Source organism: Arachis hypogaea, chromosome 7, assembly GCF_003086295.3.
Source record: "Arachis hypogaea cultivar Tifrunner chromosome 7, arahy.Tifrunner.gnm2.J5K5, whole genome shotgun sequence".
Classification (NCBI taxonomy): domain Eukaryota; kingdom Viridiplantae; phylum Streptophyta; class Magnoliopsida; order Fabales; family Fabaceae; genus Arachis; species Arachis hypogaea.
The window spans coordinates 1,470,596-1,483,973 of NC_092042.1; the positions used below are offsets into that span (position 1 = coordinate 1,470,596).

A 13,378-nucleotide genomic window follows, 5' to 3' on the forward strand; every position below is an offset into this window, starting at 1 on the left:
CATAACTAAACAATTATTTGAAAATGAGAGAGTATTAGAATAGAAACAACTCCAACGTCTCTGATCTAATAGTAATAAATTAAGTGAATATTAGTATCATAATATAAAAAAAAATCGAGAAAACATTTATAAAAAGAAAAGTTTAGGAGATAGCAATTTTATTAAATTCTGACCAGCATGTAACCAGCAAAACAAAAATGAGTAATCCCACATTATTAGATGAAATTTCACACCATTAAAAACATTATTAATGACTACTTGATAGTTATAAATTACAAAAATTATTGGTCCATAACACTCTCTTTATAAAAAAGAGAGGGTTAATAATGTTGATAAGGCAATGCTACATCAACATGTGATCCAAATTGAATGTATAAAAGATATCAATGTTTAGTTAAACTTATCCATCATGCATTGCCTCATTCAGAAAAAGAAAAGACAGAGAAAAAATGGTACCCTTTTTTGTCTCTAAGCCTCTGTAATCAACTAATCATAGTGCAAAAAATATCAATCACAAGCCACAACCTTAACCATTATTCCAAACACGCATTCTAAACTTTTCCTAATGACATGACTAGTAAGATATACCAATGAAAACTAGTTAATTAACTGCCAATAGATAACATTTAAAAAAAAAACAAGTATACTACAAATATTGAAATATACCTTGACGGCTTGGCCAGAATAATATCATTCCACCAAGAAATTCTCAACCAATATTGCTTCAGAAACACTCAATTTTGTTTCAAAATAAAGATATTTAACATGTTTCCTACTCTCTACTTTATTTTTAGATAAAGTATATATTTTTTTATATTCTTAACAAGTTTTAAATATATTTTTAATATTTAACTTATTTTAATTTTATCTTTAATATTTTTGAAAATTTTCATTATGTCCTTTCCTTTATTTTTTTTTAAAATTTTACATTTCCTTTAAACACATGATTGTTGTCTTTATTCTCATCACCCGAAATAAAAAAATACTTTATTCTTTTTTTTTTTTTTTTTAAAAGTGTCTTTATGTTTTTCTATGAAAGTAACTATCAATGAAAGAAGTTAGCTATTTATCAATGCAAGCCTTTGTTGCCTCTTCATGTATCACTATATATGTGCTGTATTTCTTCCTCTAATAATACAAGTTATTATTACACTTTACATTCTTTCATCACTCTATATATGTTAACTAGTTTATTATTAGTTTTTTTGTAATAATAAGTTTTATTTTGAGAAAAGAAAACTAGTATTATTGTTATTATTATTAATTGTTATATATATTTCGAAATACATAGAATTAAAGTCATTAGAAAGATATGGTTGTAAAGAGGAGTGATGATGAAGAATCATTGTTTGAGACAACCAAATCAAGAGGGAGCTTCCTACATAGGGTGTTCTCAGTGTCTTTGTTTGTCGCCATCTGCTTTGTCTATGCTTACCGGTTGACCCACATACCCACCGGAGGAGAAAACCACGGCGGCGGCGAAGATTACTACTATGGGACATGGACTTGGCTCGGGTTGCTTGCGGCGGAGCTGTGGTTCGGCCTCTACTGGGTCTTGGCTCAAGCCTTCCGGTGGAACTTAGTGTTTAGGAAAACCTTCAAGAACAGACTCTCTCAAAGGTAATATTTTACATACGAAAATATTTTATAACAAAAAGATGTTAGTAAAAAATTGTCAAAATTTATTATTTATAGTTTTATTTAAAAATTTTATAATAAATAAATATTAAATAAAATCATTTAAATTATTTAAATAGATTATTTTTTGTCTCCTTAATATTATTACTGTTTACATTATTAGTCCTTCTAACATTTTTGACATTATGGCCTTGCAAATGGTAAAAATTCAACATGACTCCTCCTCTTTTTCTTTTTTTTTTCTTTTTTTTTTTACAAAAAATAGAGAGACTCAGACCTGCCATTTGAGATATAACTTATTGATAACATGACTCTTCTTTTATTATTACTTAAATGTATCACTTGCATATATATCATCAATAGTATTTATCTAAATGCTAAAAATTAATTATTAATTAATTATTATGTATAGAAATACATATTTAATATTTTATAATTAAAAAATATGTTATTATAAACAAATCTAATTTAATTATTCGTTTATTGTAGATTTAATTATGTTATTATAATAAGTTAAGTTTAATTATTTTAATAACATGTGAATCAATATATAAATATAAATAAATATAAATAAATATATAATAATTTATTTAGTAGTGAATTTTAGTTTATATATAGAGAATTTTTGTTGTATAACTAAATTTTACTATTGATAAAAGAGAGAAGAACGACAAAAACCACCCACATAAAAGATCTATCAATTATTATATATCTATAATAAAAATTGAACGAAAAGATATTGTTGTTATTAATTAATAATAAAATATTTATATATGTATTAGTAAGATATATTTAACATATATAGTAGTGAATAATTAAATTAATAAATTTGTCAACGAGTCATAGTTCAAATAACATCATCTCTCCATACTTATCTAAAAATTGTAGGTTTGAGTCGACTTTTTTATCTAAATACGTATGGAAAAATAATATATTTACTAAAATGAGTACAGTTATCGTGCTCATTTAGTAAATAAATCATTTTACAGTGCGTATTTAGATAAAAAAAACCGATTTGAGTCTTTCTACTTTCAAAAAAAAAGTAATTTAATACATTTGTAGTGATAATAAGACAATCAATAAAAAAATATATATAGGAGTAGATAATATAATAATTATTATTAATGGTGTAAATTAAATAACAGATATGAAGAAAGCAAGTTACCAAAAGTGGACATATTTGTGTGCACAGCAGATCCAGATATTGAGCCACCAATAATGGTGATCAACACAGTCTTGTCTCTTATGGCTTATGACTATCCTTCTGAGAAGCTGAGTGTTTATCTCTCTGATGATGCTGCTTCTGAGCTCACTTTCTATGCTCTTTTGGAAGCTTCTCTCTTTGCCAAGCATTGGTTACCTTTCTGCAAGAAATTCAATGTTCAACCTACGTCTCCAGCTGCTTATTTTAATAATATCCTTCTTCACCATAATCATGCTACTAAAGAATTCGCAAACATTAAGGTATAATCATGTAACTTTAATGTATTTTCATCAAATTCATATTTCAGGTAAGATATAATAATAAGAGTAAAATGACACATTCTCGAAAATTTTGATTTCGGATTAATTAGTCTTTGAAAAAAAAATATCAATTAGTTAAGTCTTTTATAATAGTAAATGGTGAACATATATGTTTTTCTGTCTATGAATAGTTCAAAACAAAATGAAGTTATCCATGTATTTCATGTCTTATTGCTGTCATGAGCATAAAAACGATATAGTTTTAGACACTGAAACATTTATTATCTTTTGAGTTTCCATAACTATCTTTTATAGATAGACACGTCAGAATAATTAACAGAATATATAAATATTATCATTAAGTTGATAAATTAATAGAAGACTAATTAATTCGAAGTTTAATACCGTGAAAGATCATATTAGTACTTTTTTTTTCAAAGACTAATTAATTCGAAGTCAAAATCTTCAAGAATCTAATTATCACTTTACTCTTATATATTAAGACCAAAATATAAAAACACTTTAATATATAAATTGTCCTTAAAGCTATAGGAAAAATAAAATTTTAGTATAATGTCACAATATACTTACTTCTGACTATGCAATTTTGTGTTCATATTTAATGGTATAGAAATTATACGATGAAATGAAAAAGAGAATTGAAGATACAACTAAATTGGGAAGAGTAGCAAGTGAAGAACGCTCAAAGCATAGTGGATTTTCTCAGTGGGATTCATATTCTTCTCGACGTGACCATGACACAATTCTTCAAGTATAATAATATAGTAACATTATTTATTATTCAACTTTTTTCTATCAATTAATTAGGTGATCATTTATATTAATTAATTAATTTGATATTGTTATGATAACAGATAATACTGCATAAGAAGGAGCCTCATAATTCTAAAGATGAAGATGGGAATTATTTGCCAACTCTTGTGTATTTGGCTCGTGAGAAGAGACCCCAACATCATCACAATTTCAAAGCTGGAGCCATGAACTCCTTGGTATAGATGTTTTATAATTTCACAGTCATCTAATAAAATTCATGCGTTTAGATAATATGTTAAGCAATAATTTTAAAATTTAGTTATTTTTATTGATGTAGTAATACGCGATTAGTTATTTGTCTGTATAAAATTTAAGTGCTAATTTTATTAATCTATAACTATATATATGTTACATTATATTAATTCTTCTTATGTTGCAACTAATTAATTAATTGTAGCTAAGGGTGTCATCAGTGATTAGCAATGCAAAGATCGTTCTAAATGTAGATTGTGACATGTACTCAAGCAGTTCAGAATCAGTGAGGGATGCTCTTTGCTTTTTGATGGATGAAGAGAAAGGCCATGAAATTGCTTTTGTGCAGTTCCCTCAGAATTTTGACAACATTCTCAAGCATGACATATACAGCAGCACTCTATTAACATTAATTGATGTGAGTCACTTCATCTTCACTAATATAAATAAAATGAAAAATATTCAAATGATTCATTTTTTTTCTTGTGTTGATTATTATTATTATTTCTATTATTATTATATGAAGGTGGAGATGCATGGTGCGGATGGTTATGATGGTCCTTTGTACATTGGAACATGCTGCTTTCATAGAAGAGATGCTCTATGTGGGATGAAGTTCAGTAATAGATACAAGAATGACTTATTAAGGAGTGAGAGAGACAATTGCATAGAAGTAAACTTGAATGAATTAGAAGTAAAATCAAAGGCTCTAACAAGTTGCACCTATGAAGAAAACACACTTTGGGGAAAAGAGGTGCCTTATATTTCCATATCCTCTCTTAATTGAACAAAATCCCCATTTATAAAATGAAAAATTCATATATGAGCAGAAGTTTACCAGGATATATTTATTTGCGCTCTTATAAAAGTTGGTAAAATATCGAATGATTCGAAAAACAAAAATGCTACCTGTATAATAAAAATTAATCACCGAATTAGTCGTCATAAATTTATGTATAAACAAATGTTTCACATCTTTCAACTAAATAATCAGCCATTAGAATTATCAATCATGTTATAATAGATTCAAACCTGCAATAGACGAATAATTAAATTTGCTTACAGAAGTATAGTAAAAAAAATTATGAGATGCTAAATACATATTTCTATATGAGGTAACTGATTGGTAGCTGATTTTTTATGTGCATGTAACATGATTGTTTGAAAAAGTAATTGAATCTTAAGAAAGTGAAAATTTCTTAATAAGATTCAATAAGATATTTAAACTTTAAAGATTTCTTAATATGCATACTAAAAATTAGTGAATAATGGTTCATTCTAAATGTAGATGGGTGTGATATATGGGTGTCTAGTGGAGGATGTGATGACAGGATTGTGTATACATTTACAAGGATGGAAATCAGTGTACTATAGCCCACCAAGGAAGGCTTTCTATGGTGTTGCTCCAACCACCTTGCTTCAAGCACTTGTTCAGCACAAGAGATGGGCTGCAGGAGAACTTCAAATTCTTCTTTCTAAGCATTGTCCAGCATTCTATGGCCATGGAAGGATCAACTTAGCCCTACAAATGGGATATTCTTACTACAATTGTTGGGCACTCACCTCCTTATCAAAGCTATGTTACTCCATTATCCCTTCACTCTATCTCCTTAGAGGCATTCCCTTGTTTCCAAAGGTAATGTGATTATTTAGAAGCATCTTGCAAAACTTGCGTTTTTGTTGTATAACTTAATAATAAAAAATGTTTTATGTACTCATTTGTCTCATACACTGAATACATTTCTTTTGCTGATCAGATGTCTAGCATATGGTTCATACCTTTTGCATATGTAATAGTGGGTGAAAGTGCTCGCAGTTTGTTGGAGTTTGTGTTATTTGGAGGCACAATCCAAGGTTGGTGGAATGACTTAAGGATGGTGCTGTACAAGGGAACAAGCTCTTACCTATTTGCTCTCATAGACAACATCTCCAAGTTATTTGGCCTTCCAGATTCTCCTTTTACAGTCACAGCTAAGATCATGGAGGAAGATGTTTCCGAACGATACAAGAAACAAGTTATGGAGTTTGGAGCAGCTTCTCCATTGTTCACTGTATTGGCAACACTTGCATTGCTCAATTTGTTCTGTTTACTTGGCATCTTGAAGGAGTTAGTCCTTAGTGAAGACTGTTTTGGAACTTATAAGAATATGTCATTGCAAATTCTGTTGTGTGGGTTCTTGGTACTTATCAATATTCCTATATACCAAGGACTTTTCTTAAGGAAGGATAAGGGCAGATTGCCAAGCTCTATTGCCGTTAAATCAACAGTATTGGCTCTAAGCACATGCATCCTCTTCAACATGTTGAAAGATTAAATTGTTGTAATGTCTGCATTTGTCTTTTATTTGGAAGAAAAAAGAATTAATTTCATAATGAAGGGATTCTTATTGTCATTTGAAGGAATTGTATAATGTTTACTTTAGAAAGATGTTGGATATAAACATGTTCTTCGTTCAAGCTTTTAGACAGGAGCAACCACTACTATGATTCTGCAGGAGGATTCTGTATGCAGCAAAACCATTTCTTCTGAAAATCAATTCATTCATGAGAAGGTTAACACGCTATACCTTACGATTAATTCAAGTACCATGCATCTATTCAATGATTACATTGCCATTTGACTAACTAAACTTGGACAAAGAAATAGAAACACCTTCCTGAGTTAGTTCTACAAATGATCCCTGAGCTAGAACAACAAACTACACAGACAAGAATGATAAGGTTCATTACTTCATTACCTTATTACCTCATATACATCAAGGTGCCAAGTTATCTAGCTAAAATACACTTGTACTCAAGACAAGTTAATCCAACATAGAGCAGAGCTTTGTTAATTAACATTGTTCCTAAATCCGTTGAAATGCATACACATGCAACATAGAGCAGACCTTGTTAAGTAAAAATGTTCCTAAATCCATTTGAAATACATACACATGCATTATATACAATACACACACACAGCCACTCAAATATCCTAAACAATAGAAGACATTAAAGAGATGCACAGGTTTAGAACATCTTACACTCGCAGTTTTGCCGGGATCTAACAGCTGAAGCTGGATCATTAACATCCCATTCACCAAACTTAGGTAGTGGCTGACCCTTTTCGTGCTGTATATTAAGTCAACTTAGTCAACCAACATTCAAACCTAGTAAACTTCAAAATTAACAAATTCACATTTTTCAACACAAAATTCAAAACTAAACCTGATGATTTTATTGTAAACTTAAACTATATGAGGATTAGAGAAACTAATCTAAAAGCAATGAACTAACACATCTAATCCGTTTCAATACTAATTGTTAATAAGTTGAACTCATCCCCCTCTGTGAGGTATATTTTCTCTCTTCTCTTTCCCCCAACCCTAGATCCAGATAAGGGATGCTCTCTGCAATAAACTACATAATCTAACTCAGCAGTAAAAGATGTTCAGTCATGAATAGTCTTTGGATAAAGAGTAAAGCCACCTAACAGTGTTCAGTTCAGTTTATTGTTAACCTTATCTTCTCTTTAGATCTTAGATCTGAGATATTTCCAAAGTCCGTTGTTGTTTCATCAGAGTTTAACCTAAAATTCGAACAATCTAAACGCAGATCATATTACCAAAATCAATAATCGAAATTACAAAAAATCATACAAATATAGCGATTAAAATCACGGAAATCGTAGCAGAAATAGCTAAAAGCAATCATCGTCAAGGAATCGAACAGAGCAAACAGAACCGAGGCTTTTTTATATAAATAAATATTTAAAAAATATCGCCTGCGAAATGGAGTTCCTCGTCAACTCAGCCCCGGTGCCCGCGAAGTGGGCCTGACAGCAGGGGCCACCTCACGAAATGGTGGAGCAGCCATTTAGTGGCTGGCGTCCGCGAATTGGTGAAATCAGGGGCGGCGGCCACGAATTGGTTCCAAGTCAGGGTTAGTACACACGAGATGGTGCACTTCATGTGTACTGCCAACAAAGTGGGATCTTAATATGCCTATATAAATGCCGGTGGGTCATTCACGGAAGGAGCCATTCTATCTTTACTCTTCTCTTACTCTCCAAAATTGCTCTCAACGTCACAATCTTCTTCTCTAAAAAATTTTTGGGTATTAAGTTTGGTTTGCTTTGTGTCCGGCTTCAGAGAACGTTTATGTGATTATATATCCTAATGAAAAAATTTCTCATACGGCACAAGGTATTATATTCGTTTGCGACGATCCACTATGGATAATGATTCCGCAACAAACATCGTTGCAAGACCTGAAGAATATGATTCTAATGCATACCGAAATGGTTGGAAAAAAGAAATCACAAAGCTGATTTACAGGATGCCGGTTGCAGTGGCCAACTCGTTTGCATATCAAAAGATGCAGATAAAATCTGATCAGCATGTGTCAATGATGTTTTCTTATCATCGCAGCATAGGAAGCATCTATTCGTTGGAGCTTTGTCTGAATCTTCAGGATATTAGTGGAAGCTCGTCCAGTTCCAATAATGTAGAGGGTGCGAGAAATCTGGGAGCGGCTGATTTTGTTCCGGGTCAGGATACCAGTAGGGCCCATAGTCCAAGTTTTAACGCGTTTGTTATGCGGAAACAGAATGCAGATATTCGTGAAGCACGCCCCTCCCCTTCTACCTTTGTTGGGTTCAATAGGTATCCTGATACTGGCATTGTAGAAATGTCTGACGAGAATGAGATTGAAGATTTCAACGATGATGAGGCAGAAGCTGTTCCGGAAACACAGCCTATGCATGGCGATTCTGTTCCTCCAACACGTGTCGCATTGGGAGGTGGTGGTGTATTCTCTAGCACACCAGCACACTACCTGTCTTTAAATTTTGGAGCAATGCATTCGAGTACCGCAGAGGATAGACCGAGCAGCTACGCTTTGTCAGGCGAGATGGAGCTCGAGATTGGGTTGAAGTTTCTCAACCGGAAAACAGCAATGCTGGCAGTAAAAAATTACAACATTCGTAGGAGTGCAGAATATAAGGTGGTAGAGTCAGACCAAAGTAGGTATGTATGTCGATGCAAGCAGTTCGAGGATCAATGTCGTTGGATGGTACGAGTCGCGAAGACAAGGTCTTCAAGATTTTTGGAAATTCGAAAATATGAAGGGCCTCATAGTTGCTTGGCAAATTCGATGTCTCAAAACCACGCTCAACTTGATAGTAATGTCATCTGCCAGCATATATTCCCCATGGTACATGCTGATGCGAGGATTTGTGTAAAGGTATTGCAAGGATCAGTAAAGTCAGCGTACGAGTACAAGGTGTCTTTCAAGAAGGTGTGGCACGCGAAGCAGAAGGCAATCGCAAGGATCTATGGTGATTGGGACGATTCGTATGACCAGTTGCGTAGATACTTCAATGCGCTACAAGCTTTCGTCCCAGGTATTACTTGCATTTCACTATGGTATGGTCTTTGCTATTCATTGTCTGTTTACTCCTTGACATGTTTGACTAAGTAAGCATTTTCGCACCAGGGACAATTGTTGACCTCCAAACGCGGCCGTACTATGTCGGGAACACTCTAGACGGTGAGAGTGTCATGTTTCACCAGGTTTTCTGGTCGTTCCCGTCATGTGTTCAAACTTTTAGGCACTGTAAGCCGCTGGTGTCGGTGGACGGTATACACCTGTATGGTAAGTACGCAGGCACCCTTCTCATGGGCATAGCACAGGACGGAAATAATAATATTCTACCCGTCGCTTTCGTAATCGTCGAAAGAGAGAACACAGAGTCATGGTACTTCTTCCTTACCAATTTGAGGAGACATGTAGCGACTCGGCCAGGAGTTCTGCTTATCTCCAATAGGCATGCGGCAATAAAGGCCGCATTGGAGCGTGAAGGATGTGGCTGGGAACACAATGTTTACTGTGTACGACATATTGCCTCCAACTTTGCAACTAGTTTCAAGAGTAACGAAGTCAAAAGACACCTGGTTAATGCCGCGTAATCGAAGACGCAAGAGCAGGCGCAGTACTACCTGGAGTTAATCAGTGCGAGGATCCGTAACATCACCGCAGATGATGGCCTGGATCCGAGGGTTAGAGCCACCTAAATGGCTGTAGCACCTTGATGACAGGCGACGTTATGGTCACATGACAACCAATCTTTCTGAGTGTATCAACTCCGTCCTCAAGGGCACTAGAAATCTACCAATATGTGCAATTGTCAAGTCTACCTACCATCGCCTAAATGAGTTATTCGTCATCAAGGGTCGGCAAGCACAAGCGCAGATTGCATGCGGTCAAGTGTTCTCACAGTTCTTGCAAAAAGCCATATTAGCGAACCGTGAGGGAATTTCCCAGATGCTAGTGACGTCGTACGACAGAGCTACTTCCATATTCACAGTCGATGAAATAGCTGCTGTAAGGGTGCAGTCTCGATTTCGGGTTTACCTTCAGCGTCGTAAATGTGACTGTGGTTACTTCCAGGCGTTACACTACCCATGTGCTCATGCACTGGCCGCTTGCACATATGCGAGACTGGACTGGCAACAGTATGTCGATGTGGTTTACCGGGTTGATAGCATGTTTCGGGTCTACGAAATAGAATTCCAGCCAATGCCGGATAAGGAGATGTGGCCCCCGTATGAAGGACAACGTGTCCGTCCCGACCCCCTCTTACGACGTACAATGGAAGGACGTCCGGTGTCTACGAAGATTCAGAATGAGATGGACGAGATTGAGCCGGGACCAGGTAAGCGGTGCGGCCTTTGCAGGCAACCAGGACATACAAGGCGACATTGTCCGCATGTTTCTACCACCTAGAATGCCACCAATTTGGTTTATTGTAGTATGTTTTTGCAATATTTGAGTTTCGTTGTACTAAAAAATGTCAAATGTTTCTTCTTGTTTTATTTAATGCATATTTGCATGTGTTGTTTATCTTACGGCTGTGTTGTTGTTGTGGTATAATCATAATAAAATGAGGGGTAATCATTACTAAAACTACATATGTACATCAAATGATGATAAGATACTAAAACCATACTTAATAGAAGCAAGTAAAACAATACATAATGGAAACAGTACATCAACTTCGAACAAGTAACAAAACAGTGAATGGAAGCAACATGGAATAAGTCACAACAATACTGAACGGTAAAACATATAAAAGAGAACAGCTAACATAACACTAATAGTGCTCGTGATTCAATCTGTCGCCTGTGTTGCACGTAGGAGCTCGAATGTCCTGGCGGAGACGACCAGCATGTCCCTCGTTGGCTCCACCCTGGAGTTAAATTGCAAACCCATTTCGCAGGCGCCTCCTAAGAAGTGGTCCTACGTATTTGTAGAAGAGATTTTTGCGGTGCGTATTTTCAAAAATAATGTTTTCTTAATATTTATTTAGATAAAAAAACCACAGAACCAGTTAAGATATTTCCAATTTTGTTTTAAGTTATTAGAGTTCTTAATATATTTTTCGTTTTGCAGCCAGAGTTTTGTTTTTTTTAGTATGTGATTTTTTTTTGTGTCTTTATTAATATAGGTTTATTCACAATTTCACACTCAATAACTCAATCTCTATTTTTTTAAAAAATATTTGCATAGGTTAAAAATATTGAATTGATAAAAATTAAAATATATTTATAGAAAATCTTAAATTATTTATTTATTGTTGTTTAGTATTTTACTAATATCTTTTTTCTTCTTATTTTTCTAATTATATATTATCGAATAAGAATAGAAATTAAAAAATAATATTTTTATAATTTTAAATTATATTATTATTTGAAAACGAGAGAGTACTAGAATAGAAGCAACACCAACATCTGGTATCTAATAGTATAAATTAAGATCCAGTTTGCGAAAATAGTTTAATTAATTTTTTTTAAAAAGAGTTTAAATAATAAATATTTATAATAAAAATAAATTATAAATAAATTATTTTGTATTTGATTTTTTAGTTTTAAAAGTGTTTATTTAAAAAAATGATAAAAAACTTTTTATTATAAAAAAATCATTTTTTAAAATTTTTTCATAAACACTTAAATAACTTTTTAGAATATTATAATTTTTTATAAATTAAAAGTAAAAAAATATATTTATAAATCTATCCAAATTAATCCTAAATGAATATTAATATCATAATATAAAATAATATCGAGAAAACATTTATCAAAAAGAGAGGGTTAATAATGTTGACAAGGCAATGCTACATGTTTAGCTAAACTTATCCATCATTGCCTCATTAAAAAAAATGGTAATTACCGAATCAGTCCTAAGAATTTAAAAAATGAATATTTTATTTAAAAAAATACACAGATTAATTTTTAAGATTTTATTTTAATAGACAAAACAATTTTTAGTTTATTTTCTAGTATAGTAATTATCTGGATTAGTCTTCAAGAAATTTAAAAGTAAATATTTTAGTCTTTAAAAGAATTAATATACAAATCAATTACCAAAATTTTTTCAGTCAAACATAACAGTTCTTTATAAAAAAAATAAAATAATAATAATTATTATTAATTATACTGTACCATAATTTTTTGTATTTTTTAAATAAAAATAATAATAAATTTATTCATTAAATTCTTATGTATGTATTTATAATATAAAAAATATATATATATAGTCACTCAATAATAATAATAATAATAATAATAATAATAATAATAATAATAATAATAATAATAATAATAATAATTGATAAAATTATTAGAGATAATTTTATAAGAAATTTAATATTGAAACTATTTGATATTTTTATATTTAATATAATCAAAAGATGTCTTATTTTAAAAAACATGTTTGTATTGAAAGTAAATATTTTAATTTGAATTAGAAAACATCATTATTCACCTTACTTGTTTCTAACAAAAAGAGCGTATCAATATGCTAGTGTCATCATCCGCATGCACAAATCTAAGTTAATAATAATAAATGTCAACATATGGTAAAAGTAAAATAAACGGAAACTGTTATGATAGAGAAAAACAAGAAAAACGCTGAAAATTAATTTGTGTATTAATTTTTTTTAAAAATTAAAATATTTATTTTTAATCTTTAAAGACTAATTTGAGTAATTATTGTGTCGAAAAATAAATTGAAAACTTATTTATTTGTTGAAATAAAACTTTAAGAATTGACGTGGGTATTAATTTAGGACTTTGTAATCATAGTGAAAAGCCATCACAAGCCACCACCTTAACCATTATTCCAAACACGCATTCTAAACTCTTCCTAAATGACATGACTACTGACTAGTAAGATATACCAATGAAAACTAGTTAATTACCTGCCAATAGAT

At 31.9% G+C, this 13,378-nt stretch overlaps 2 protein-coding genes and 1 long non-coding RNA gene across 3 annotated transcripts; 2 read left to right on the forward strand and 1 right to left on the reverse strand.

The window, feature by feature from the left end:
* Positions 1–692: 692 nt before the first annotated feature.
* LOC112701816 (cellulose synthase-like protein E1) lies at positions 693–6,569 on the forward strand. Its single transcript, XM_025752583.3, has 8 exons — positions 693–1,620; positions 2,784–3,102; positions 3,734–3,874; positions 3,978–4,112; positions 4,334–4,546; positions 4,655–4,882; positions 5,417–5,764; positions 5,886–6,569. The coding sequence occupies exons 1-8, from the start codon at positions 1,313–1,315 to the stop codon at positions 6,441–6,443; spliced, it is 2,250 nt and encodes a 749-aa protein (XP_025608368.1). The 5' UTR covers positions 693–1,312; the 3' UTR covers positions 6,444–6,569.
* On the reverse strand, positions 5,096–7,340 carry LOC140174432 (uncharacterized). The gene is made up of 3 exons (XR_011863576.1): positions 7,152–7,340; positions 6,547–6,654; positions 5,096–6,466 (listed from the first exon to the last, which is right to left on the reverse strand). It is a non-coding gene; the product is annotated as an uncharacterized lncRNA (long non-coding RNA).
* A 2,881-nt stretch (positions 7,341–10,221) lies between these two features.
* On the forward strand, positions 10,222–10,893 carry LOC114924293 (uncharacterized). Its single transcript, XM_029288207.1, has one exon. It carries the CDS (start codon positions 10,222–10,224, stop codon positions 10,891–10,893), a length of 672 nt encoding a protein of 223 aa, XP_029144040.1.
* Positions 10,894–13,378: the final 2,485 nt, after the last annotated feature.